Source organism: Ambystoma mexicanum, chromosome 11 (assembly GCF_040938575.1).
Source record: "Ambystoma mexicanum isolate Mex_15411 chromosome 11, UKY_AmexF1_1, whole genome shotgun sequence".
Classification (NCBI taxonomy): domain Eukaryota; kingdom Metazoa; phylum Chordata; class Amphibia; order Caudata; family Ambystomatidae; genus Ambystoma; species Ambystoma mexicanum.
In genome coordinates this window covers 642,619,652-642,642,265 of record NC_090934.1, presented here as the reverse complement: position 1 = coordinate 642,642,265, position 22,614 = coordinate 642,619,652, and the positions used below count along the sequence as shown (strand labels likewise).

The window sequence follows — 22,614 nt, the reverse complement described above, 5'->3', positions numbered from 1 at the left end:
TTGGTTCACCATAAGAGGTTAGGTCATGCACCCAAGCATGAGTGAGCTGGGGATGCAGTCGGGATCCGTGGAACCCAGGAGTGGAGACAAGCAAGAGCTGCTGGCCGGAGGAGGACGGCGTGAAGAGATGCTAGCCCAGTGTGTGCCGGCTGTAGCGTGGAGAGCCGTGCCTCCATGGAGCCAGAGAAGCGCTGCCTGAATTCTTCAGGCCAGGTTCGGAAGAGTGCTTGTTCCATTGGGGCCAGTGCCGACCCCAAGGTTGCCTGAGGGTCAGATGGTGAGACCCTGACCTCAACCCTGCACTTCCAGGAGGAACCACCTCTCAACGCGACACTGCCCGGTGAGTTTGTTGGAGAATGTGAGAGAAACTCGGAAGTTGCATTTGGATGAGAGTAGAAAAGCAGCACTGAATTTCAAAGAAAGGAAAGCATTATAACTGAGCATGCAGCAGAAAGCCAGGGCGTAGCTGAAAGCAAAAGCATAAAGGCAGAAAGCGCCCTGTGAAATTAAGAAATAACTGTGACATTTTAAGGTGTGTGTTCGAAAGCTGGAAGAGCCCTAAAGCTTGGGGAAAGGAACCCTGAGAGGCCTAGCAAGGAAAACCTCCAGATAATAGTGACTTTGTGTTTAAAGTTTGGAAGGGACCTGGGTTTGGGGGGAAAGGCACCCTAAGAGGCTCAACCAAGTTGAGACGGATTGAAGTGTGGCGAAGGGAACCCCGGAGAAGCTTACAACAGGAAATGTTTTACAATTATTTTATGGTGTTTTGAAAATTGAATACGCTGAAGCTTGGGGAAGGGGACCCCAAGAAACCTAAATACATTGAAGGTAGTTTCAATAACTACACAGGGGCTGGGGAGAAGGTCTTGCAAACAGCCCTGTTGATTGAAATCATGTATGTGTCATTGACCAAGCTGCACCTGGTAAGAAGACCACCTGAAACGGACCTAGGTTTCAACTTTTTGTTGAACCTCTATTTTTTTGTTTTGAAAATACTATCATATTTTTTTACAGAGTGAGGACAAGCATAGGTTTATACACAGGCAACCTTTTATTTTGGACTATCCGACAGCGACGGCCATTAGAAACATCAGTTAAGGGAATTACTGCTCTAGAGTACGGCCAGTCAGGCATTACACCAACCCAGGAACCTTAGTTAATAAAAGCTTTCAAACAAACCCTTTTGAGTCTGTGTCTTTCTTGATAACATGCCTGTCTCGCACTAGCCAATAGGATCCAAAGTGATTCTGGTAGTTCCATTTCTGGGAATAAATCCTTTAGCAACAATTTATTTTACGAAGAGCTAGGCTGTTCCCGAGGAAAATGGCTCCATTTTACATTAGGCATCTCAAAAATTGGATTATACACTGTTCTGCCTCTTACATAAGACTCCTTGATGGAAATAACAAAATCTATTTTCATTGTTCTTTGCAATTAATTGTGATGATCTCTAACACGCAGTTGCACCAGTGACAAATACCCTTGTGTTTCCACCACTATTACATATAACCTTACTATGGTAAAGATGATCCTGAAATGAATGTACTTAGGCTAGGTGTCTGAATTAAAATGTTGAAAATCAACATTGGATGTTACATGTTTAAAAATGTAAAATAAATGTGTTATGAAAACACTTCCAGTTTAAACATTAAACTCTACTTATAAAGTTGCACGCTCTACTGCGTCTGCTGAAAATAACAAAAGTTACCCAGACAATTTTCTAGATTCCAGACTCGAAAATCGTGTGACATGGACAGGTCAAACACTACTGCACACTTCTATGGCTGCCTTAACACCACAGCACCCTTCATCGTTCTACCCGCAAAATATCCCCACTGATCCCTTTCCCTATACTCCTATGACTCAGATCCCCTGTGGCCCCACCAACCCTAGCCGCCCCCTTACATTAATGCCCTTCCAGGGGAAATGTGGCCTGCTGTTCCGAATGCCATTTAAGAAAACCGTTTGGTTTGCCAATGTTAAAAAATAATACAAAAAATGTGCGTTCCATTGGCCACCACATTAGATTTTAACCTGCTCAAAATAGAAAAAAGCAGATACACTTACTTTGCCAGCAACATTGCACTGGTAAAAGTAAACAAGTGAAACGTTCCCCATTGTCCTGTTGTGCCCTGAAGGATCTCAGTAAGCCAGTGGGGTATCCTACACTGCCCAGACTGGGATGCGAGAGCCAGCATTCCCTCATATGGCTTCGATGTGGTTGGCTCAAATGTTGCTTTGTCAAGTTACGGAAAAATATCTAACTAAGCGAAATCAAGTAAAACCAGCCGTTAAGGTAGGGACCCGCAAAGGGACCTCGTAATTAGGCAGTAAGGGGTTAACGGCGCCGCCACCTTTTACGTCGCGGTAACCCCTTACCATCGTAATGAGACCCTGAATCTATAAAATGTTGTATTGCATTGAAATCTGTATCATTTGTATTCACTATTAAGAATACCTAATCTATCGTAAGGTCTCAACAAAGCAAGGAGTTTTTTCAAGGAGATTTTATCCATATGAACTTTTGGGAATTCTCCCAGTACTCTTGCTGAGTTCACATAGTGTTGTCCATGCCTACTATTATGTTTGTGCCTGTATACGATTGGTGAGTTTAATTAGGGCTGCTCTCGCCTGTTTTTTTGGATGAAATCATATTCACCGCTGGTAACTAGCACATGTACAGTTGCGAACATTATTTAAAGGACTCAGAAAACTGCCTGTAGATTCACTGCAAAGGTGAAACATATGCACTGCCATTTATTTTGCATTACAATGTGTCAGATAGAGTAGCAGCTGATGCTGCAGTGTGGTGGGGCACGGACGTTTCTAAAACAATTGTACATTTAGGGCGTCACACTATCGGCCACTTTTGACAAACTTCCCTTGCTGTTACTTAAAAGTGTGTTACTTTGAACGTCAGTATAACAACAGTTAACAACATATGAACTATTCAATTTTTAAGGCCAAATGACTACGGCTCCAATTCAGAGTCGCCGCCAAGGAGGAACGAGTTGCTTGCCTTTGACTGCTGCCGCATCTTCTCCATGCAAGTCCCGATTCAGCACACGCATACTTACGGGGCAGGGCATGTGCTCTGAAGGACCTCGCAGCCAGCCCCTCCACCAATGTGCATGAGTAAGGTAAGCACCCAAAATGACATGTGCCGTGGCCACCAGCACCCACATGTTTCATTAGTGGAATCGTGAATCGATGCTCGAAACGTTCATGCTCTGCATGAACAATTCTATTTGGGTAGACCAACTCAGGCACATCAATTCAGGCCAGAGTATAAAACGAGCCCTGTCTTCATTGCACTTTGACATTTGACTTGCCCATGACAGGGGCATTGACGAACAGGATAACCAACCACCAGAAAGACTCATTCTGGAGCGCATAGATTCGAGAACGAGCCAGGGATGCAATCTGTGACGCAATTTTCGCTTCCACAGAATGGGCCTCATTACGAGTCCGGCGGTAACTGTGCCTGAAATTCCGGCAGGTTACCACCAGAATCGTTTTACCATTCTGCCTCTGTGATTCCCGGAATTACTAGGGCATTACGACCCCGGTGACCCGGGAATTCCGGAGGCGGAATTTGGTAAATCCCCATTCCCATTGAGTCCCATAGGACTTGGGAAGTGGAAACACCGGCACCATCTCGTGATGGTGCCGGTGTTTCCACGTCCACCTGCAGGCGGGTGGTGTTAAACACGCCAGGTCAGGCCTGGTGGGAATGACACCTCCCGCCTGCAGAACTCGAGATCACCCGGTCCGGAAACAACAGTGGAGGCGGGTTTACTGCCACCGTTATTTCCAGACCGGGTGACTCATAATGAGGCCCAATGACCACATTCTTCATAGCCTGCCCACACAAAGGCATTGGCGAAGGAACGTTGAATTTTACTAATGTATCCTCCTGAGGATGTAAAGGTTTCTCTCCCTGGTGTGTGCACTTAACACATACGTGAAGGAAAATCGTTGTGAATGTGGGCAGAGTTGAATATATGTGTAAATCACCCCTCATAACTAGGTGGTACGGATGATACTAATCCATAGAGAAATCTCTGCTGGAGAACTCTTGGAAAAAATGTCATTATGCATTTATATTCGCAACATTTTGGGAGGTACAACAACTATACATTAAATGTTGTTAAGGAAAAAAAAAAAGAACACAACCATTCTCCCGAGCAGTTCCTGTATCAATTTTAAAAATGCGAATTAACTGGTGGCTGTAGTTTTTTGTGCGAAACCAAAACATGCTACTGTTCAATTGCATTGTTCTTTGTGTTAATCAAATTGATATAAAGCCACAATGCACACAGATTTGTATATGAATGCCAACATATGGAATATTTATTCGAAACATTTACCTCATGGGGTGGAAAAGCTGCTTCATATGTGCCATTACCAAGCAATCTTGTAACACCTGTTTGAGAGAAAACATGGCAATTGACAAAGGTTTAACAAATAACATTTGTAAATGACACTTTCAAGATGTTTGTAATAAAGCAGAGCTAGCTTAATTAATATTGTTTCATGTTTAGCTTTATGCTACCTCTAAATATGAATGTAACCATTTACAAAAAAACAAAACAAAGGGCTAAAACAATTACGATATTTAAAATGTGGTTCAACGCCATTTAATTGACATCTCTTTGAGATGTTCTAATAATAGGATTACACTCCTATAAACATACAGTCATTTCGGAGGGCACAGGACAAGTGATCAGATGAAAAGATGCAACATGTGTAGGTGACTTGGGGAGTGAATGAAAGGGGGGATGTGGGAGCTCAGCAGTAAGGAGCGGGTAAATAAGGGTTTCTTGGGCGGGGCTAAGCTTGTGCATATTTAGATTTCTTCTGAAAGAAGAGTGTACTTCCTCTTTTGGGGGTTTTGAGTGGGCAATGTGTTCCAGAGGAAAAAAGATTGCATCGGAAACCAGAGAAGTTCAAGGTGTTCTAAACTTGCTAAAGTGAAAGGTACGGAATTGAAGAGGTATCACCAAGTGTAATTTTTGGTATTGATTGTTAAGTAGGAAAGGCCTTTCTCTGTGTGTTATACTCTTGTCTTTACTATAATGCAGTATGCGATCTTAAACCATTGAAGTGCATTCTATGCAATGGACCACCACCACAAGGCATCAGGCTGAAAACCTGATGTGAGATGGCATAGTCTCGTTAGGGGCACATAATAGCTCACATCACGAATGTTCAGAGTTTGGTGGGAAATAGAAAATGTTGTCGCTATCCAGGTAACGCTGGAAGTGGCATGTCCTGATTTGGTTGGCTTGTTTCTCTAGTAAAAAGCGTGTCATTAAATGATATGCCAAGATTCCACACTTTTTACCAGGGTTTGAAGTCAAAAGCAAAGGGAAATAAGTGGCTATGTACACGACTAGCATTCTTGTAATGCTCACATTCTTGGATAGTTTGTTGCAGTTTTTCCAATGCTGGATGTGATTAAGGAAAAATTAGACAGCTTTTAGCAGGAATTGGGTTCTCGTTTTTTACCATTGTACAAGACTACGCTCCGCTCACTACAAGCTGAAAAGTCTTGTCACTTCCAAGGGTGTAAATGAGGAGACACAATTACCCCAGTTTGACTTGTTGGGAACATTTGAAGATTAAGGAATTTACCCAACTGAGAATTATATTTTCAAAGTGTCAAATATGATTTCGTTGTTGAGCATGAAAAAAGCCAGAGAGAGGCATTCACACAAACAAACAGACAAACACACACAAAGTTGCATATATATATATATATATATATATATATATATATATATATATATATATATATATATATATATATATATATATATATATATATATATGTTTAGTGAAACAACTTTGTTAAAGGGACGTAATGGTTAGGTTGCACTAATAATAACCTATACAATTCAGTGAAAACACCTTTTTAAAGGGACATTATGGTTACAAGTAAAACCAAAAACCCCCAGGAATTCACCATTTATGGTAAGCTTAGCAACCATATCTTGCGCCTCCATCGTGCACTGCTAAGACTAACACCCAGGACAAGAAAGATGACATCACAAATGCCATTGATGACATCACTGGTGACATCACATATCTAGGCCACTTGGAATTGGAGTTATAAGTCACAGAATGCAAAGAAAAAAAACAAGACTTGATAAGCACCTACAGATTGGAATGGGTTGTAGGCAAGTATCAATTGTGGAAGAAAAAGTTTCCCTAGGCCAAGTTGTATGACATGGGGAATCACCCTCAACTGCAGTGTTTAATTTAACAAGACCAGTATTTTGCAAGCCATTCTGCCACTTCCCGCCATAAATACATTTGTATGGATTAAGGGACGTGGCCATTTTACCAGATAAGTTCGACTAAATTCCATCGTCATTGGGGCAAGTTGAATTAAAATCCCCAAGAACCAAGACATGGAATTAACCTTAGCACCAACCCATTCAATTATAATATCAGAGAGGGTCACCCCAAACAAATCCACGGCACAGATTCCCATGTGGCAATAGATTCCCACAGTAACTTCAAATGCTACATTTGGAAAAGAAAATGCATCACAGGTACAAGAGCGTGAAAGGGGGTAATGGGAGAGGAGAAGGAGGGAAATAGACAAGGGAGGGAATTGGGGAGACTAAGAAAAGAGGAGAGGGATACATGGGTGGTGTCAGTGTAGACAGAGAAGACTTTTACATTTTTTAGTGATTTCCTGTTACCGTGGAAATAAGCAGACATTGCATTACTGCAGGTAGAAGCAACCTCTGAATTACCCCCAGAATTATTTTCATGGCAATAGAGCACAGCATTGATAGAGCCATGGATTGTTATGATGGGAAAAACAAGAGGGGGGAAAAGGGCAGGCAGCGAATAACCAACAGCCTATTGACCCCCGAGCATTGGCCACAGTCTTTTTAACCTGTGCATAGATTGGTTTCTGATGTACCAGGCAGGAAGATATGGGCCTATTTCAACAGTTGGTGCACCATGTACAGTGGTCAAAGGCTGTGGCAAGTTGATCATGAGGTCATTCACTAAGGCCCTCTGTCTTTTTTAATAATCAGGGCAACATGGACATTGGGCAGCAATAGGCACATCTTTGACACTTTGTGCCCACTTGATTGTTGTTCTGTTTTAGGGCAAATTAATTCAGTAATTTTTAAAATATTCAATGGAGAATCCTTTATATGACTCCCTTGGTGCTTTGTAGCAGAGAAGCTGAGAGAGTGAGAGTATTTTCAGAAATCAAAGAAAATTTAAAGCCACCACACTCTTTTTGCTGTATGTGAGTGAATCCTGCATTAATACTGAGGGGAGCCGAAAATGAAAAGTGAAGAAAATGGTATTTGTAAGAGGAAAAAGGGTGGCTAAATATCGAGCCATAAGGGTAACAGGCCAGGATGGCCAATGTGTCGTGGGAGAGTTTGGGGTGGACTGGGGAGCCCATTTGGGGGAAAAGGTTTTCAGGTTATTTGGGGTAATTTTGCAAGATTACCATGGCAACACTGTAACACGCAATCGAAAAAATAAATGCATCACATAAGCTGGAGAGTGAAAAGGGGTAATGGAAGTTGACCAGGGAGTGGGGGAGTATAAATGGTAGGGTGTTGGGGAGACTAGAAAAGAAGAGAGGGACACATGGTGAGTTCCATTGAGGACAGCAAAGGCTTATTGCAGGAATGATTACCGGTAACGTTTTCCGTGTGAAGAGAGGATGGCACCCTAAAAGCTGTTCATGGTTAGCATGATCAATTATCGCTGGAATAAAACAAGGGGGCATATACAATGAATCAAGACACATAATGACAATTTTACTTTAGAAGAAAGTGGCAAAATCATTAAAGAGCTAAATGCTAATATACGTCTTTGATGAAATTTAGGAAGAATTTCTCAAATCTTTAAGTAGCAGAAACAGAGCTTTTTAAATATTAGGTACCACTGTTAGATGCAGGGTATACAAATATTTTTGGGGTGGAAATTATCATTTTTTGAATTCACTGAGATGGGGCAGCAGAGTATTACAGTCCTCCATTAAATTCGAGGAATGCCATTTGAGTTCCTCTGTTATCCTCCGATCAATAACAGAGCCCAACTTCCCTCTGAGACACCATGAAGCAATTATGTATTTCAGCCGAATGCTGGTTAGTTGTAAAGAAACAGATACAGCACAGGGAAGCAAAAGAGTTTTGACATTCCAACTTCATGTCATTGACCACTTACATACAAGAACTCGCCAATAACAGGAGGAAACACTATTTGCAAAAGCTGAAATAGTGGAAACAGGAACTCATCTATAATTTGACAGATGTAGTAAATGGTGTTGTTATTGTCTGCCCCATTTTGATTGTTTTGAGAGACTTTAACACCTCTGCTGATGACCCATACTTGCATCCACAAATAGTCTAGGCAAAAATCCTGCATGTTGCCACCCAGGACACTGGCCACACACGTAATCTCCTCTTTACCTACCCCGTGAATCTAGAAGTGGAAAATGTATTTGGCCTACCTTGGACAGACCATCTAGTCATTCCTTTGATGATCTCTATGAAAATGTCCCATATTGTTTAAAGAGCCACTTCAGTAAAAATAAATCAAGCGATCAGATGTAAGGAATTTGGACTGGTCCACTTTTGCTTTGGACTTGTCTGCAAACATACTTTACACTATCAAGACAGACACAGATAACCGTACACAGCTCTGATCTAGTTGCCCAATCCAAGTAAACCAGTATTTAGACACACCTAATCCAATAAGGAATTTAAATTAAACCTAAAGTGGCACACAGAAATACACATATTACACATAAATTAACTTTTCTCATTTTTAGGGAGTTGTAGACATTACAAATTCACATTTCTAACATACACATACTCAATCCTGACAGCAAGCTCTTTTAGCACCAAACATAACCACATTGTTTAATTATGTTTTGTTCAAGAAATATCCCAGGCTTCACTAGGGTTTACATTGCCTTTAATGACTAACAAAAGCAAAGTTAAGAAACATGCACTGGCAGCATGTCCTAATATAATAAATAAAAAAATCAATACTGGTGCAATCTCCTTGACAATGCACATAATGCACATGTATGTTATATAACATTTACATAGAAATGTCTAGAAATTCTTAAAGAGCCTCATTCCATGGAATAATGTCCATAGTTATCCATGATCTACTTCATTATGGCACAACCTGTTTGATATTGTGCACACTTACTAATAAAGTGCATGAAATGGGACACGATGGGAGATTTATGGTTATTCCCTTGCGAATATTCTAGTTAACAAGTCACATAAATTCTGAATTAGGATTATTGCAGTTAAGATCTCTCTGTATATCAGAAATGAAGTTGATCTAAAAGAAGCACTGTCATTTTGTTGTCCAACAATTTCTGAAAATATAAATTACAAAAAGTGGGTTCATTAGTTTTTAACCACAGAACCTTTTGATGCATTTTGAATTGCTACAAGGCAGCTCAGATATTTCAGGGATTGATGCGTAAACACCTCAAAGGTCTGACTCCTCTTTTTTTGGTGAGCTCTCTAAAGTTCTTGAGGTAGTGTTCTGGGGTCTTACAGAGCCTCCTGAGGTTGGCGGCATTCATCTTGTAATAGATTGGCCTCTCTTCAGGAGTGAACTGAATGATTACATCAGTTCCAACTGCCGGTAGACAGATCATAAGGTTTGCACCCAGTAACTCCTCTACCACCTCCTGGAGGCCGGAAGCTAACCCAACTCTTCGAACCTGTCAAAAATGTCTTTCGCCTTCCTCATAGAGCTGGAATAAGCCCTTAGGTGGAGGTGCCGAGGCTTTCCTTAGGAGCCAGAGCTGGAGATACTTCCTTCTCCATGGGTCTCAAGCTCCATTTTGCTCAGAATAACAAAGTCACTTTGTATTTTCTCTACCAGAGCCTCAGCAGCCTGATGTTTCTGTTCCTCCAGGGCTATTATATATTCTTCCAGGAGGTAGAGTCTGTCAGGGTCAATCACAGCAAGATGCGCTAGAGGCTTGGCCAAAGCATGGCAACCAATGGATAAATGTGACTTGCGGGAGTCTTGTGACATTTAGGAGACCACCATGCCCAACTGGTGGCCAGAATGCTGAGAAGCGCTATCGCTGTTGCTCTCCTCAGCATTTTCCATGCACACCAGGTGCAAGGGCAACAGGGCCTTGAAATCCAGCTCACTGCTGGCCCATTGACAGCCCTCCATCCCCCTAGATTCCTTGAAAGCAAGGAGGCTTTTGCAGCAGTTCTGCTTTCTTAACCTTACTGCCATGAGTGAGACCCCTTTCTCGATAGAGATTGCAAGCAAAACTTGCTGTCAAGGTCTCTACCATGCTCATGTTCCATGGTTGTTAAAATACCTTTGAAGTAAAAATGAACATTACCTGCACACATTGCTTTGGCTGGCTGAGCTGTAGGCATTGTCCGTTTCAAATCCCACCGCTTCACATCAGTGTGATGAATTGGAATCTGCCTTGCAGAATTACAAGGATGAGTAGGGGTAATTTGTATTGGTAATACAATGCAATCATAAAGGTAAAAAAGAGATAACAGAGATATACCTGCTTCACCTTTTGTGGAAACGTGGGCAGAGGTAAGGCAATACCCTCAATAGGGGTGTGAAGGTGAACCAGCTGTGACCCAAACAACACTCTATCACAGTCCAAAATCAAAATAAATGCAAATCAATGTTCTATAATAATATAACCACTTAATTAAACACATCATCTGCATGTAGAACAAAAAGTGATTACAATTGTTTGTAAATTATTTTTTAATGTTTAACCCAAATTGTTTTTTACAAAGGATCTGTGTCGAAGTGTTTTCCGCTTTGTGTAGGCTACTTAGGACACCACTCCGGTTCGAACGAAGATTCTTCAAGTTCCAAGACTTCTAGAGCTTCCAGAGCTTCAGAGCTTCTAGAGCTACCACAGATCCAAGGAGCCGAGGAGCCGAGGAGGCTGACCGCCAATCGCCATATGTGATTACTATACAAAAACCCACCCTAAAGGAAAGAACAGAGAAGAATAGAGAAGAAGCAACAGACTGGAGAAAGTAACAGTTTGTATCACTTTGAGCATAATTCCAGGGGCGGGAGGTAAGGTACTATCATACAAAAGGTATTGGTTTGAAAAAGAGAGACAATTGCAACCAATCTCTAGGGTCCCAGTGGACTTTGGGAGCAGTGCATTGTCAACAGTATGTGGATTCAGTTGTGGTGGGATGATGCATCAGACACAATGTTGAATGATGATGCGAGTTGACGAGGCTTAGTTCAGGCATGTAGGATCGTGGAGGCCCTCGCAGTAAGTGGCCGCTGAGTAGGCCTAGTTGGCCAGGCCAGACTGAGTCAGGCTTTAGCCACTGGGAGGTTTCTGCTAGTGATGCTACGGTGGTTCAACTCGCAGGTGATGGTCATCGAAGTGATGATGAAGGATGTGTTGATGTATGATCAATGTGCCTGCAGTTCATGGGCTAGCTGGGCCGAGCCATGGTTGTAATTCCAGTTAAAGTCAGAAAGTGACTCTCCAATGATTCTGTTCAGGTTCGGGCATTCAGCAGTCACTTCATGGTCTTGCTGACAATGTGCTTCCCTAGGACTCAATGCTGTGTTTGATTAGATGCAAGCAGAAATTTGTTTGGTAGGAATAATGCAGACACCAGTGCCAGCACCTTCCCTATTGTGCAAAATGCGGGGAACAGAGAGAGACCGGTTTGGTGTGGTATAATAGGTAGCTTTGGCTGGTCTGGTCCTTTGGTTGCTGTGAGGCCTTAGCAAAGGACTCAAGGATAGGATGCTCGAGTTCATTGTCTGCTCTTCTCAGTCAGAAGTTACGTTGCAGAGTAGTAGGGCCTGATCCACAACACTGGTCACTCCTGATGTTCCCTGACAGTGGATCGGGCGCAGTACTTCCTTCTGTCTTGGACAGCTCCTTCTTCACCTCAAGCAGAGGGCTTGGGATAGTACAACTGTCCCAAAGGAAGTCCAACTGAGAAACTTCAGAATGTCTCTATGGCCCTAAAGGATCCTTGAGGAACCTTTGGAACTGAATGAATATGCTAACAGACTAAGAGACCACTTCTTTTAAAGGCATACATCCCCAAGTGATTGGTATAAAGCTAGCCAGTTTTAGTAGACCAATCCATGATCCTGGCCAGAGTGGACTCTGCACTGTTGATGTCATACCGAAAGTATTTGCTCCGGAGGAAGTGAAGGGAAAGGGAAAGAGAGACTGCAAGAAACAAGATGGTGGAAGGTTTCTTCCAGTGACCAGAGACCTTCTGCCTTTCCACCTCCTGCCCTCTTCCTTCCTAATTTACAACAAAGCCCTTTGGACATGCAGCACCCTGGTGTGAGACTACTCCTCCTGAATAGTTGTTCTCATTTGCTACCTGGGCCAAGGACAGCTGCCTGATGTTCGGCTGTTTCTGGGGAGAATGCTACTGGTCCTCACAAAGGGGATCAAAGAGGCTGGGTGCGCTGTGTTACTGTCCTGCCGTTTGACAGTATCAGCCCATCTGACCTGAATACCCATCCCCTTCCACAGCACAGCTGACTCAGACAAACTAACACATGGGCGATGTCAATTTGGATGTGGTGGTCATGATCATAAGTGGTGTGATGCACCATGCCTAAGGAAAGGAAAGGGTTCTACGTTATTTCGCCAAACGAAATTTCATCGTGGGACTTTTCATCGCCGACCCTTTCATCGCCAACATTTTTATTTATTTATTTATTTTATTTATGGGGGGCTGCACCCCCCCAACTCCCCCCTTACTTAAATAATCATACCCCAACCCGCACAAACACCCCCCCTAAACAATTTACAAAAAAAAAAAAAATTGCCGATGAAAGGGTCGGCGATGAAATGTCCCACGTTGAAAAATACTTCGACGAAATGCGTGTATACCAAGGAAAGTTACCTAAAAACTGCACATAGAAAATAAATGAAAAAAAATCAAAGAAGCACTGCACCTCTTTGCAAGGGAAAGCAAGGTTTATTACAAGAAAAACAAAGTCTCAGGTGGTCCTGTAGACCCAACTCTGTATTAATAGACAATAGTATTCTGAAGGGTACCTGGTTACTGCCTTGCTCTGCCCAGGTTGGTACAATAATATCAAAAAACAAATGTCAGGTCAATCTCTGCTGAAGAGTAACCACTGCTACACCCTGAGTGGGTGGTCACAGAATTCTCATGAAACTGTTCTTCTGCACAAAAGGGTTTTATTTTGAAGTGCAGTGGTGTAGTAATACACTGGTACTTTTAAAAAAACATAGGACATTCACATTTGAGGACATACAAAGTGTAGTACCTAAGTACGAATGATCAAGTAGTCAATATTTGAGACATCTACTTGTACAGTTTGTTAATTCTCTATAGGTTCCTTGGGAAGGAAGCTTAGAGAATTCAGTGGAATCATAAACAGGTGGGGGGCCCATAGAGTGTCATCACAATCAAGAGTTGAACAACAACATACAATACATGTCAACACGACAGTGTTTCGGCTATTTTGCGTGGAGCTAGGTGAGCTCTAATGGTGTAGGCCTTCATCAGGACAGGAGTGTCTTTACGAGTGGAGGGTCCTATGTGGTCGAATCCAAGGAGCTTAGTGGCTCAGATTAAGAGGTGGAAGGATCCACTTCTTTAGGATGCAGTCGTCAACTTGTCAACAGGTGCGGTCACGTCTATTGTCAGTGCATTCAGCTGCCAAGATCGTTGAAGCAGCAGTGTGACGTCTCGGATGTCGAGGATGCAAGTGTGTTAAGTGCAGGCCTGGGCCATGTTAAAGAACCAGGCCTGCACTTAACGATCTTGGCAGCTGAATGCACTGACAATAGACGTGACCGTGTGTATTATATTTTGTTGTTCAACTCTTGTATGTCCTCAAATTTGAATGTCCTATGTTTTTTTGAAAAGTACCAGTGTATTACTACACCACTGCACTTCAAAATAAAACCCTTTTGTGCAGAAGAACAGTTTCATGAGAATTCTGTGACCACCCACACAAGGGGTCACCCACTCAGGGTGTAGCAGTGGTTACTCTTCAGCAGAGATTGACCTGACCTTGCTCATTCGTTTTTTGATATTAATAGACAATAGGCCTTCTCATTATAGCAGATATCGTGCAGACACAAGCTGCCTCCCCAACCTTCTGTTCAATTTATTGGCATCCCCTCTGCTCCTCCTACTCCAAATTATGGAATGCTCTAAACACAACTCACCATTACCTCCTTCAAAACCCTCGTGCCCAGTAATGACATGATTGAGGCACAAATCTTGAGTCTGAATTCCAAAGATTTATTTGCCTTTGGTTGTGTGTCTACTTGTAATTCATATGGGATGACGGCTCATTGAGAAGGGCAGTAGTGCTCTAAATCTTCACCTTTCCCATTGGCATCACAAAACCATATGCCCTGTTCTAATGAATGTGTCCTTCAAAGGGCACATCCCTACCAGCTCTCCGACAGTTCACATTCTGTTCCCACCCTATTCAGGCTCTGCAGATGAATACAATTAGCATTTATCTATAGACTGCGGGTGCCTCTGAACTCGGCTTCTCTCAAAGGAAACGGAAAAGTGGATTTGTTTTTAGTAACTGAGCTACACATAGCAGCAACTTCGCATCAAGGCCTACATTCTATTCTGTTCAAAATATACCAGGCCTTAGCTTCCAATATGCTGATACTTCTGTGCCATGTTAACATGCTGACCTCTCTTTTACCACAGTACCATTCTGACTCCATCTTTCACCTGCTTCAACTTTCCGGACCTCACTGCCGTTCATAACTTTGAATGCATCAACTTAACACTAGTCCTATAATACTGCCCTAGCTACTGTTACAGTCTCTGATGCTGCACTTTATTTTGGTTTATTTGAGGTAGATCTGATGCAAGGAGATTTGCCTACAGACTTGCCTAAGAGACTGGCCTAACAGCTGAAACACCCAATGCCAGGCTAGGTTGCACAGCAGAGCTGTGGAAATCGTGATGCCTCAGGCCCGAGCCCCTCCTTAGAGGTACACAGTGATGAAGCTGCTGGCTCAAATCCCAAGGCTGCCAGAGGATGCTTTGTGCCTTTCACAACTGCAGCTTTGTTCCCCCTGTTCTGCGAAATGACCGGTTTGTTTTCATACTTGCATTATACGTGCTGATGTATAGGTGGAGAACAGATCGAGCTACTCCATTGAACATAAGGATGAGCCAGGCATGAGAGGGGCAGACCAGTGTGCAGCACTCCCATGCACGGGTGTGTTTTTGCATTACAGACCATTTCTCTCTACATTTGGTCTCCTGTGGATTATTAGTGTCCAAGTGCTGAGTGCCTGCTGTGACTGAGGTGGCAGGGGAGCTGCATGAGCACTGGTACTGTGGGGAGCAGGACAAGCCTGTAACACCTACAACCTCTGCAAATGCAAAAGTAGTTCATGTGTTGCTCTTCCTTGTTGCTATATGTAAGAATCTAATATGTGTCAAAATTAACTAAAAACAATAAATGTGCCTTCTGCTATGCAACCCTCAGTCTATTCCCACAATATGGTGTGCTAATATGTTTTTCTTAATCTGAACCTTTTTTACCTGGCTGGGACGCTTTACATGCATCCCAAAACTAAACTCATGCATAGTTTATTTTGATAGATTACCCTGCCACCAGCATGGCATTCTCATGATCATCATAGTTGTGGTAAACAGGGCATATCTTAAATGCTGCCCCTGTGCCGCACTGACTTTTCTGTCATTTGTGGCAGTTGAGTGTGCTTATTTTGACCTTTGAACCTACACTGTGCCACGCGCAGGGCAGGTGCTGTGGCTCAGGCTGCTGATAAGGCAGGGAACAAAAGCACTGTGCCTTTGGCATGGAGTTGGCGACAAAGGGGGTTCTGGTTAGCAGATTAGCCTTTGGGAGAAGAAATCACCTGCATCATTTTATGCATTAATACAAATCAAAGAAATCCAGGGCTTTGCACCCTTGCCAGATGGTAATTCCTCACAGGCAGTTCAGTCAAAGGCTCCCTTAAAGAGACTGACATAGTTGTAAAATGTAAACCCAGCAATGGTCCTACCTCCATTGTCAGCTATCACCCAGTTCACTTATCAATCAAGACCGTACATTATACATCAGAATCCTAGTGGAGAGACTACCCCTAGTGTTTCAGTCGGTATTCCAGCCAGATCAAGCTGACTTCTTAAAAAAGAGACTCTCACATGAGAATACAAAGCTAGAGTGCTGCACTATTATCTGTGGATTAGAAACAGACTCTGTTCAGTCTTTCTTAATGAGCAAGTCTTTGGCTAGGTTTCCAGGAATTATTTTTAACTAAAATGTGCATTATCGGGCTACGGGGCTTTATAAGGTGGATGGATTTGCTCTATACAATTTTGCTGTCTAAGTCTTTTGTAAATTGCCTCCTCTCCCAGTATTTCGGAGCATGTTATGGAGCAACTAGAGAGTGCTGTTCCCTATACTCGGATTATGCTTTGCAGAGTTCAAGTCCCTAACAGCACTCAGATTTAAAAAGGCATTCTTAGGCATAAATATCGCAGGAGTTGAAACAGCATATTCTGCATATGTGGATAATGTCATGATATATGTATTGGTATCAGAAAATCCTTTCTCTGGTTTCCCTTTTGTCGTACACTAGACGTTTAGGCTCTAGTGTATGAAACACTTGTGTATGAGCGTGATATAAATAAAATATAATTTCATTTAGTTTCATTTCTTTTAAATGAGACCAAGTAAGAATTATTTCCTTTAAACAAATAACATACTCTGGGAGACATGGAATACAATGGGTTCACAGATCAATCAATTACATCTTTTGAAAACAGCCTCTCAGAAATGAAGAACCACAATTCAAATATGCAGTAGAAATAACTTAAATAACACTATCAAAATGGTCACAAACAGATATTTCCTGATGTGGAAGATGAAAAACTCAAAACATGATGATAGCTGCACATGTTTGTATTTCTTGCCCATGTTTCTCTCCTAGATTTGTATTGTCCCCCCACCCCCTCATAGAATCAACCAGAAAGTATTTCTTTAAGCTTAAAGGTCATGTGCATCTATTATCTGCATCTACCTGTGTGTTCTCTAACCAGTAAATTGCAAACAACTTGGCTGAATATGTTGATATGGTCCAACATTCGTGCTTCCTATATGTTTCCCTCCTCTGTCTCAGTCCCTGTTTCTTATTTTGTTTTCACTTACTTCGTTTTACAGCCTCTCCTTGTCTTCCCCTCTGTCTACCCCTTGCTCCAAAGAGCAGAAATGTGCTTATGCCAGTTCCAGGGTTATCTTTCAGGCTCCTGGTTTATCATCTAATCTGAAAAATGACTGAGTTGCACTCCTGTTCCTATTTGTATAGCAGACATCTTGTGAGAAAAAGTTGCTTTTGCTTTCCCTTTGCCAAAGGCTTGTGCTTCTCACACCCAAAACAGAACATTATGTGTATCCCTGATAGAATTTGATATAGGACAAATAAAAGAGCGAGTAAAGAAAATATAGTAGGGAGTGTGGTGGGTCGGAAGAAGAACACATACTCTGTTTTTCCACCTCACTGGTAATATGTATTACATGAAAAGTGAAAACTTCTGTCTTTCCCCATTATAAGGATTTTCCCTGTCTAACAAAATTAACTAAGGTGCTCGTCAGTCATCAGTGAGAGTCCAAATGACAATCAGCTCACTGTCCAAACTAACCTATCCTAACGCTACCACTGTTACAACAACAAAAGCACATGATAATGACTCCCTTCTCCTGGGAGCTGGTTCTTCACCAAGTTCTGTTCAATAAAGTATCCTTAGGTAATTCTTGGTAACTACATTTATTAAGTCACACAGTTCTGCTACTGGGTTCTTCAAGGATTCATCCCTCTCTTTCAATCAATTACTTTTTCACTCATTGTTCTCTCCTTGCCTTATTCTAGTTGTGTTTGTCTCTTTTCTTTCATGACATAAGTTTATTCCTTTTTCTTCATGCAGATGTACGGTTCTTTCCTTACTCAATGTCCACTCATTATCTGGACAGGGACTAATTTAGCGTTCCAGTTTTGATTTTCCAGTCCTTCATTCACTCTTAATTATATATCTCAACTGGGATGAGTATAAATGTTCCAGTAATGATTCTTGCTCTCTTCATTTACTGCCGAAACTTTATCTCGACTGGGATGACTATGAGCATTCCAGTGAAAATCTTCGGTCCACCTCCCGGGTCTCCCGCTTTCCCAGTTACCTCAATTTTTCAGGGTGTGAGAAACCTGACAGTGTCCACCCACCTACTCCCCCAGGATCCTCTAGTCAGGTGGCGAGGGACGGGCCATCGCTTTTGGATCCCAACCGTGGGGTTGGACTAGCGAGGGAGGATCACCTGAGTTGAGAGTCAATGTGAATTTGGAGAACGTCCGAGGGCGAGACATGGTATTCCCCCTTTTCCCATTCCACATCAAAACCTTTTCCCTCAGCTTTTTTGGGGTATTTCCAAACCCACTCCATCACCCCTGTCCATTTCCAACAAATACTGGGAAGAGGAAGAGGCAACAAGGAATAGTGAAGCTTTCACATAGGAAAAACATGGGGAGTGTAAGTGAAACCGGCTGTCTAAAGAACTTAAGTCCCATTTATAGAATCAGGCAGAGTCAGGCATTTAATAATTATCACTCACACCTGACTCTATTTGACTGTTTATCCAACTATAAAAGCTGTGGTTCTACAAAGGTGAGAGAGCGAGCTTGGGATGTTGTTTGCACCAGAGAAGCCAAGGAGCAGAGAGCAGCAGGATCTACGGCCCAGAGGAGAACGGCATGCTAAGACTCTGGCCCAGTGTTGGTGAGGGGCTGCAGGATGGCTATGGAGAAGTGTCTCCCGAGAGCCAGAGCGAAGCACAATGCAGGCTGTTATTGGCTGTCAGAAGATTACTCGTTCCCTTGGGACCTGTGCCGGCCCCAAGGGTGTCTGAAGGGCATGTGATGAGACCCTGATATCAGGCCTGCCCAACCCAAAGGGACTGCTTGTCACCACGCTGCCGCCCGGGTATGTCTCGTGAAAGTAAGAGAAAGAGAGAGAGACTCAGGAGCATGTGGCTGACTGAAGCAGAGTTGGCGAAAAGAATGCATAAAGCAGCACCAAGCAGAGAAGAGGAAAAAAATTAAAGGAAACTAGTAAAGCAATAAAATTGAAAGAAGAGTGACAAGATTAGGAGAAAATAAGAAAAAGCAAGAAAAGCAGAGCACGCAAAAGGCGTGAAGTGATAGAATTGTAATAAAGAGGGGGTGAGCGACCCAAAACGAGAGAGAAGGGTGCAAGCGACCCAGCAAAGTGGAAAGAGTGCAAGTGTGCTGAGGAAAGCTGGAAATGGTGCCAGTGTGCACAGAAAGGTGAAGAGATTGCAAGTGTGCATGTGAAAGCTGGAGAAAGTGCCAGGGGGCACAAAAAGGACAAAGAACGTTCAAGTGAGCACAGAGGAGGAAAGAAAGGTGCCAGTTGGCATGAAGAAGAAGTCAAGAAAACATAGGGTAACACAACGGGATCCAGAGAGCATCTGAAGTTAAGAAGTAAGAGCAGGAAATAAAAGAGAGGGGTTAAAGGTCGGAGTGGTTGGGCCTAGGAGGAGCCAAGAACCTGGCATTTTCAAAGTTTCTGCCGCTACCCCTTGAAAGAACTGTATATGAAAGAAAGGTACATCCTGACAAACTGAACTAGTGTTTTGTAACCCAAGAGGAGGCCTGAGCTTGGGAGAGGGAACCATAAGAGGCATTGGAGCTGAACTTATGTTTGAACTTGAAAGAGGCCTAAGCTTGGGTAAGGGAGCACTAAGAGACATGTCAAAGTGGAATTGTGATCGTTCTGTGTTACTAAAGGAACTGAAGCTTTGAGAAGAGAGCCCCTAGGCATTAAGAACATTGGCATTGTTTGAACTATGAAAGTCCTATGAACAGTCCCTTTTGATTGAACTCATTCTTTTGAGCCAGATAAATCTACAGCTGGTCAGAAGACCACCTGCAAAAAATCCTGGTTTTCCTATTTTTGTTGAACTGCTGCATTTTGCATTTGAAAGAGTTCCAAACACATTTTTGGCAAAGACAATGGGCAAGCATAGGTATAGACACAGACAGATGTCTAATTCGGACTTCCAAACTGTGACAGGAACGATCCCATTAGTGTTAGGGCCAGTTAGGCCTTACACCAACCCAGGAAGTTTAGAAAATAAAGGTTTTAAAACTATTATTTTTGAGTCTGTGTATCATTTGATACCATGGCTGTCTCACAAGGGATAACGTCACCAGGTTGCCTAACCAGCTGGGACCCTCTCTTTCGCTTGTCAGGTTTGCTTCTCATAACTTCTGTGGTCTCACATATGGTTTCTCTGTTCTTTCTTTGGTTGGTCTGGTTTGGGTTACAGAAAAGGAAGTGGTATCACTGGTTCACCATGACTTGCTTGCAGTCATGGCAAATTGAATCTCTTGCTCAGGTAAAGGCACATTGCGTCCACCTCGGTTTCTCACTTCTCCTCTCCTTTCCAACGCCTCACATGGGGAAACTGCACTTAGGCTTCTCTTTATCACTGGATGCTGTACGTCCAGGTTTCCTTCAGTGTATCTCTGTGAGCAGATTCAAAACTCATTGGGTCTCTCTCAGTATGGCTCCACCTTGATCTTTTATAACGCTGCCATGGGACTTCCCCACACAGTGCCACAGACCTTTCTCTCTATTGGTTCATTCTCTGTATTCTTCCAGTGGATTTATTCATCTCATTACAATATAGGTTTTTCTTCATAGGCACAATTAGAGAGTTTTACTTTTAGTTAGTTTTTCATATCTTTCTTCACTTGATGTTTTTGAAGGTAGGTTAGTAGTATATTCCTTAACGAGTTCTTCATAAGAACGGGAGTCATTGTCCCCAGAGAGGGAGCCTCTCCAGGTGAGGTCCCACTTGCCCCTAACCCTAGGGAGGGTATTGAGGAGAGGGCACACCTCCATAGCCTCACAAGAAAAGGCTCCCCCCTAGGGAGAAGTGACAGATTCCAGTGATTCATCCCCGGTGCTTATGGCAATAGCCAATTAAAGGCTTCGGTTTGCTCATACCTATTAACTTCAGTGCCATGCAATTATCAACCAGCAATGGCTTGTGCTGAATATTGCTGCCTAAATAAGCTTATAGCTGCTAAATCAAAGGGTGATTTAAACCTAGATGTTTTAAATATTTAGCAACATGAATTTAAATATAAAAGCATGGCTTTAAAGTGTATACAGTTATTGAGATTTTCAGTCCCCCCACAAAATAGCTTTAAGTATGCAGCCAAGCGTGTTTTGATCATATAGTACCTTTGAATTATAGGGTCCAAAAGGCCTTTCTAAGAAACAGGTTTTGAGCTTCTGAATCAAGTCAGATACCCCTTGGTACTCTCTGCCCAACTCTACCCTGACCCAATAAACATGCCAACTACTTCAGCTGTATGATCCATCGCATTGCTAACTAAAACCTGCCTACCCTAGCTATGATTGATTAACTGAACGGAATCTGAGCACCCTTTAAACCTTCCAGGCAAACCTTCAGTGTATTACTTCTTACTCTTATATTTGTAGTGCATCAAACGCATGCACAGTTTTTGGGAAATGAGGATTCAGAATATTTCCAATGGCCAAAAATAGAGATATAGACAAGCTTGAAACTTAGAGGATCATCAAATGAATCAAATACATCACTAAATAACAGCTTCCCGTTTCCCTTGTATAAGCATCAGTTTGTGTAAACGGTTACTAGGCAGCATATTTTAGTTGTTATGGTAGTTCTTAGAGAAGCAATGCAACAGGCTCTATACCTCAGTGCTGTAAAAGCACTGCCAGCAGATTGATGCATCATATGGTCTCAGTCGAAATCAGTGTGTGGCACTTCTTCACTAGCATTGATACATTCAACAGCTTTGGCTTATATTCCAGGATGAGTATCTAGGTACTCACAACATTTGACAGCTATTGGCATCATATGCCCAGGGAGTACCATAATGTAACAGGTAACAGGATAATATGCCCTGCTACTCATGTGCCAGTTATTGGTATGTTATTCCAGATAATGCCATGAAAAGCTCAGGTTATCACACGATTTCAAAATGTTGATATGATCATTCCAGGGTTTCATGTCATTGCCAAGACTAACATTAAAAACTCAAATATTTGCAACATTGCTTCCAATTACCACGTACTGAAGCTCATTTCAAGGATATACTCATTGCCATTGTAGACAAACGCTGTGCTCTGTGGCATCTGGTGTGAACTGAACTTGACATCATACAAGAGTTTACATATTGGAGTCTGAACCATGACTCCGTCAATCTCATGTCAGCTGCCCAATGTGCTCTCAAGGTGACAGGATTTAACAGTTCAATGTTATGTGCGAATAATACAGAGGTCACAGTTTAGGAAAATAGTATTAAGTGATTCATATTCATCTCTCCTTCTTCCCCTCTATCATTTTTCCCACACATTCGTCCATGCATGTCCAACTATTTGGGCCAACACTTCTATCAACTGGCTTGGTAAATGCTGTTCTTTACTTTTTTACACAGAGAGTTTCTAACAAACTAAACTGGTAAAAGGCTCTACATTACAAGGGCAT

The 22,614-nt window shown here is 42.4% G+C and overlaps 1 protein-coding gene across 1 annotated transcript in view; it reads right to left on the bottom strand.

The window, feature by feature from the left end:
* The window catches only part of ANO3 (anoctamin 3), a 2,087,603-nt gene that overhangs the window by 1,036,984 nt on the left and 1,028,005 nt on the right, over window positions 1-22,614 (bottom strand). Inside the window, exon 9 of the mRNA XM_069623502.1 lies at window positions 4,371-4,426. Within this exon, the coding sequence (XP_069479603.1) occupies window positions 4,371-4,426 (56 nt within the window). The remainder of the gene's footprint in view (window positions 1-4,370; window positions 4,427-22,614) is intronic.